This window comes from Agrilus planipennis, unplaced genomic scaffold (genome assembly GCF_000699045.2).
Source record: "Agrilus planipennis isolate EAB-ADULT unplaced genomic scaffold, Apla_2.0 scaffold101, whole genome shotgun sequence".
Classification (NCBI taxonomy): Eukaryota; Metazoa; Arthropoda; class Insecta; order Coleoptera; family Buprestidae; genus Agrilus; species Agrilus planipennis.
This window is the reverse complement of record NW_020438899.1, coordinates 1,042,650-1,049,298: the sequence shown is the minus strand read 5'-3', so window position 1 is coordinate 1,049,298 and position 6,649 is coordinate 1,042,650. Positions and strand designations below refer to the sequence as shown.

Genomic DNA, 6,649 nt, shown 5'->3' with positions numbered 1-6,649 from the left:
GAACTTCGTTTTGTTAGCTATTGATAAGTCTGTTTTTATACTGATCTTTGTTTATTAATTAAGTTCTTTAGAACTTCCAAGAAATTAAACTGCCTTAAAGCATGTTTCGTTGGATCTGTAAGGTGAACAGAAAACCGCACGAAACATTGACTTATGAAATGTAAAACATGGCTATTTTAAGAGTTTGTTTAAAAAAGAAATCATTTATTGAACTTATAATAATTTTATAACACAGTGTAATATCTTCTATTTTATATTAAGAAAATAAAACACTTGGTATTTTTGTCCCACAATTTTTATTCAAAACTGGCAATTGTTTCGGCTGTTATGCCATTATCAAAGTGAATCACTTTATTCACATTAATAATGGCATAGTGAATCACTTTATTCACTTTGATAATGGAATAACAGCCGAAACAATTGCCAGTTTTGAATAAAAATTGTGGGACAAAAATACCAAGTGTTTTATTTTCTTAATATTAAATATGTTCCACCAAGAGCCAAGTCAGAAATCAATTTCGTTAATATCTTCTATTTTGTTACAGATTTAAATACTATTGACGATTAGCATTCCCTGTAAGTATTATGTAAATACATGCATTTTGCGCGCCTGACTGAATGTAGAAATATTTTTTTTTCATTTTTATAAACAATGGGAAATAAGAAACCTAAACTTATAGCTTTTGATTTGGGTGAGTTTGGGTACGTATTATACTTAATTATTTTTAAAAAACTAATTTTAATGTGCTTGGAAGTTACGACATAAAATCGGTTGATCGTAGTCATTACATTAAAATATACAGGGTATTTTTGAAATAACTAGCAAACTTACGGGAGGTAAGCAGCAGTTTTCGTGAAGAACATATTTGAAAGTGGAGGCAATGGGACAATGAAACAACGCCTTCAGTCAGCTAGTAATTTCTTTTTTATTATTGACTTTTTCATTGTTTATTATTTGTTAGATTGGATTAAGGGTGATTGACGGTGTTTATGTTACTTGTTAGTTACCCTTTGTTCTTTTAACGTAGTAGGCTTGAATGTATGTTGAAATCTTTGGCAGTACGTCAGTGTTTATTACATTGACCAGTGCGGAAGTTTTAGAGGAACATTTTCCTAAACGCTGGATTTGACGTATGGGTCCTGTATTTTAGCCGGCGCGAAGTCTGAATCCAAATCCGCTTGAGTATGTATGGGGTTGTATGAAATAAAACGTGTATCAAACATCAGTGCAGAACGGTAATAATTTGCACAATCGTGAGGCTATCGCTGCAAACAAAATAAGTCAAAATGTCTGACTTTTTTACACGACATAGAAATAATTTTGGTAGACGCCCCCAAGCTTGTTTTTTAGCACGGAGTTCGAGTTTCGACTAATTTCTGTAGTGTATGCGTGTGTGTTTACTGGTGTTGCAATTAATTTTTTTTGGGAGAGTAGGGCTATTGGCGAACCATCCTAGAAAAAAGATTTATTGTAATGGTCGTCTAGACATTATTGTTTGTAGTAGTGTAGTAGTAAGCTGGTCGTTCCACGGCAGCAGCCTAGTGTTTCTGTTTTTTTTTACAACTTTTTTGTCTGTTAACCACGCTGCTTTACTCACCATGCGATTTCCTAATACATTAGATTATCACCCTCCAAAGCTTGCTACTTATTTCCGATTATTGTAGATTAAAGGTACCTATTTCAGATTTCAACTTTCACCTTAGATTAATAAACCAAAGGTTTAGCTTTTAATGCTATTGAATCCACAGGATTTATTAAAGAAAAATAATAATTTATTTTAACTATATTTTTTCTATACCTATATGTATGTACCAGCTTTCATTTCTATGCCTGTTAAACTTTCGACAATGTACTATACATTCCATTTTATTTAAAATGAGGACAGATAGGATAAATAATGCTGCGTTTGAATTGGTCCTTATGCAACGATAAATCAGTTAATTTTTTGTACAGATTATTCCATGTATAGAATTAAATTAAGAAATAAGAATGGACCATGTTTTTGATCAATAATTTATCGAAACTACCGGAGGTAGATTGCAATTTAGGTCTTATTTTAGTTTAATAAGTGCAGACAGTATAGTATTCACTTATTGCGGTATGTCGCTATCTATTGATATTTGCTATTAACTGAAGTATTTGAAATGTTTGAGGAGTGTAACTGAAGCGACGGTATAGCGTATACACGTCAAAGATACGTAAACCAAACCAATAAGAGTGGATTAGGTTAGATGCCGACAAAATCAAATCAAAATCTGTTTTTATTAATTTGCTTTAAATGCCTTTCACGTGTATAGGCTGCGTCCTCGATTAAGTTGGACAAGTACATATCTTATTAAGGCTCTTCTCTATAATGTTTTAAATATTATAGTTAGTAGCAAATGTCACTAGATGACGACATACTACAGTAACTTGAGATTGATGAATATTTTTTTGAAGATTATACTTTATGGCCATTCAGGGTTGATACTCATCTAACCCCACCTTTTACAAAAGGGTAGGTAATATATTTTTGTACATTATTAACGTTACAATAGCGTTACAATGTTGTAGTGCCCAAGATAATATTGTGGATGCTGTTGGCGCAAGGGTCTCCTGTTATCCCGAAGTACCGCAAGTTCTGAAACAATTGTTTGAGGATGACTATACCTTAGCAGCCGCTTCTCGAACTGGAGAAAAACATGGCGCTTTTCAGCTGCTAGATTTATTTGGGTGGAATGAATATTTTAGTTATAAAGAAATATATCCAAGTTCCAAAGTAAAACACTTTAATCAGTATGTATTTTTGTGTTTAATACAATACCATACATAATATTGGCTAATTTAGATTTCGAAAGCAATCTGGAATAGAATTCGATGAAATGTTGTTCTTTGATGATGATTGTCGAAATATTGCTGCGTTGGAACGTATTGGGGTTGTATCAGTTCTAGTAAAGAATGGAGTAAACACAAATGTAATTGAAGAAGGATTGGCTGAATATGCTAGAAGACCTTAAGTCAGATTATTGTATAATTAGTAAAGACAATTATTTATTTTGTTGGCCGTTTTTTTTAAGTAAAAGAAATAATGTACTTTGTTTTGATTCTTGTACAAGGAAACTACGCTAAATTTTACTGTGTCGAAAAGGTAACTAAAAGTGAAAGTAATCTTCATCCGAAGCTATCATCGGTTATCTATCGTAGAGATGTTTCTGGTTTCATAATACAATATTGTGCAACTAGCTGACTATCAAAACCTCTAATGAAAAGATGGAAGGCATAATTAGGTGTATTTTTGAAATCTACGATGTTATCATTTGATCACAATTAAAGTACTCTAATTTCGACGTATTCAGTGTGGAATTAAACGCAAAGAAGTGGGCGGGTTGTAAATATCTATATTCGGGTCGGTTGTGCAGTTGACTGTAATGACATTTAAAGTATACTTAGATAATAAAATTATTGAGAATGTCCCTGAAATATAAAAATGTAGTTGTTATGCTCCATTGGTAGCGGTACCCACCGTTTAAATTTGGACGGTCTCAGCTAGTAGGTAATATACATTAATGGTCAAGTGTATGGAAGATTTGTGTCTTTCTGTTACATTCGGCTGGCCATTGTTGGTTTGTGCAGAGTGATTCAAGTAAGTTAAAATGAAGCAAAGAAAATTATTTTAAATGCAGCTTTATCAAATGATAGTTTATATCCGTTCACTTGGTATGAAATTCTGTTGAAGCCTTTAAGATTTCACCTTTTATTTTAGTTGCTTACGTTTACAGTTGCGTTATGATTCCCAGACCCTGCAGTTTAGTTTGTGTATTTCAACATGTGTGATCATACACCCGGTAGATATACAGGGTGTCTCGTGTCTCACGGTGTACACCCATTCGAATATTTCGGAAACTACTTCGATTTAAATTATTGGGTATGCTTTCCAATTAAAATAACAGCAGCTGTGTAGTAAATTCCAGTTATACCGGAAGTTAACATCAACTTCATTATTTTAAATGGAATTTTCGATTTAAATTTTTAAAATGTGAACTGTATCGTTATTGGGTATGCTCTTCTCAATTAAAATAATGACATCTGTGTAGCAATTACGGTTAAACTGGAAGTTCACATCAACTTCGTTATTTTGAATAAAACACCCTGTCTATTATTACGGTTTTGAATTCTATTTTACAGCCTTATGCAGAATTTCATTCTCTCTCGAATGGTATTATGATTCCCTGTACCCATCTTCTCTACTTTCCAAATAATTTATTGTTCTTTGTGAAAGCAATTAAAATAATTTATTCTTATTACGAAAATGGCTATGAAATTCTTAGCAGTACGTCCAATAAATAGTTTAGGGTTGTAGGAGTTCATGGATGGTGCTGACTTTGGCGGGTTAAAGTCGGATATACGTTGGTAAGATCGTAATCCCCAGAAAGCTAACTTAATGGATTCGGAACTAGGACTTCTGCTGGTGCATCCGGCATTCTGCTTCTGTCGTTGAGCCTACCAAAATAGAGATCATTAGGGGGTCATCTTTATAAGCCTGCGACTTTTTTCATCACTGTTGGTACCACAAGATGTGTTTCATAATATTTTAGCTATTAGAACCTTGCTGTTTAGGATGGCTACAATGTTATCAAACCTGGAGTCGTCTGACATTGTCTTCGCTTGTCGGAACTGCGCATCTAGTAAAAACATACCTCTGATTCGGTGCATCAAAATTTTAGTTTTTTGGGCGGCTATGGTCTGATCGTCAGTCAGCTGCGACTGGGCATGGTGGCCCCGATAGATTTTGTGGTGGACAGTTTTGGGTTATGTAGTACGAATTTTAATATATTACGTGACACTACGTCCCCGATTGCTACACACAAGGTCGTGTAACCTAAACGATAGCATGCCTCACATACACTATAGTCTGTTACGTTTGGAGAATTAAAGATAATTGACAACAATATATTAACAGCAAAAAGGAAAATTAACAGTATATTTGGAATGTCGTTAAATACTACATATAGCTGTTATACAATAGATATAACGTACAATTGGACCATGGACCCGCTAAAGATTGTACAAAAACGGTAAAGATGCTGGGGTGCCATAGAGATGATCGACTACGGTTTTTGAATAATTTCGTGTGACTAGAAAATCGTAGGCATCTATTTCCTCTGATAATGCAAAATTCTGGTGCTAGCAAAGGATGGAATTAACGAACGCTCTTGTTTTTGATATCTAGGATGTTAGTCCAGTCGTAAACGTTACTGAATTCCAATAGCATAAAGAGTTCACAATATGGACATTGTGGCCAAACTATGTTTTACAAAAAAAATTCAAATACTTGTTTTCTATTTTAATGCGAGATCGCCAGTAGTATCTAAAAATTAATTTGCGATACAGAGTGTTCAAAAATAGAAAAAGGAACGTTTCGTGTTGGTCCGTTTCAAAAAATGATAAGATTGTTCTGAAATTTTTATATAATAATAAAATTTTAGAGTAATTTTGTTGGAAATTTTTGACTATCCCATTTTGTAAAAATAACAAAGTAAAAATTGCTTCTTATACATGGGCTCTTACGACGGTATGGTGAGAAAATGTAATCAAATCATAAAAATTCCACTCAAAAATGCTTAGAATTTTTTTCGCGAAGCTTACTTTTTTTATAATAATATCACAAAAGTAAAAAGAATCTTCACAACACCGTTTGCAGATTATTAGTTAAAAAGGAATTGAAACGGCCAATACGAACTTAGAAACTAATCACACTGTTATAAAAACAGAATTATTTCTTTGCAATTGGCAGTAATCACTAGCGTCTAGCCTATACAAAATTTAACCCATTACCGCTTGCCCCGCGTCCCTGTAAGACGAAAAAACTTTAAAACTATAGGGTGTTTCATTCCAACAAGCTACTAATGCTAGTGGGCGGGTAGTCCCATTGGACTACGCCGGAAGGTAGGGCGGAAGGCGCTCTTCAGTCTCCATTTAGTAATCGTGGGGTTGGGTGGGTGATGGTTTGGGTGAGAAAGATGAGACGCTCGAAATGAAGATAGAAGGTTATGAAAAATTATCTGTGAAATATTATTGCCCCAGGATTTGCTTAAGCGATCCAAGGAAACTTGGGTCAAGGTAGTCGCATGGGCATCCTCCCGAATGCTAAGCAGTGGCCTAAACCTCTAGGCCATGCCGCTCGATCTGTGAGACACTGACTAACCTCCTTAAATAGCAACGTTTTTAAATATGGGTACCCTTGTAAATATCGAAGAACTAAAACAAACAATAATCGCCGATTTACAGCATCGCAGTTACGTTATAATAACTTAAGTATAACAATATGTTTTATTACAGCCGACAGTTTTGCAACTTCTGTCGCATGCAGTGCTTGCAACTTTTTTCGTAACTATAATTTTATTTAACGTGCCGCAAGAGGTATCTACTTATAATCCTTATATACGATCATGGTTCCCTGAACACTTCAGCGTCTTTTACGGAAGATAATAAATTTGTCAAAAGAGGAGTCGAAGAAAATCTTATGAATTTGACGTGAAAAGCGTTTTTTATATTCATTTTGGAATACATATAGTTAATTTAAATAGGATTTAGCAAATATTTCATTAGGATAAAATCAATGTAATTAATATTTTATATAATAAACAATACATTGAATTAAGAATATAT

The 6,649-nt window shown here is 33.8% G+C and overlaps 1 protein-coding gene across 2 annotated transcripts in view; it reads left to right on the top strand.

Moving 5' to 3' along the window:
* The first annotated feature begins 469 nt into the window (after positions 1 to 469).
* LOC108735612 (magnesium-dependent phosphatase 1) overlaps positions 470 to 6,649 on the top strand; it is a 16,942-nt gene continuing 10,762 nt past the window's right edge. Inside the window, exons 1-4 of one of the 2 annotated variants that reach the window (XM_018467652.1) lie at positions 470 to 692; positions 2,441 to 2,498; positions 2,555 to 2,776; positions 2,829 to 3,073. In XM_018467652.1, the coding sequence (XP_018323154.1) occupies positions 653 to 692; positions 2,441 to 2,498; positions 2,555 to 2,776; positions 2,829 to 2,997 (489 nt within the window). In that variant the 5' untranslated portion in view covers positions 470 to 652 and the 3' untranslated portion in view covers positions 2,998 to 3,073. Of the gene's footprint in view, positions 693 to 2,440; positions 2,499 to 2,554; positions 2,777 to 2,828; positions 3,074 to 6,649 lie in introns of those variants that run through there. The other variant, XM_018467651.2, reaches the window with a different exon arrangement.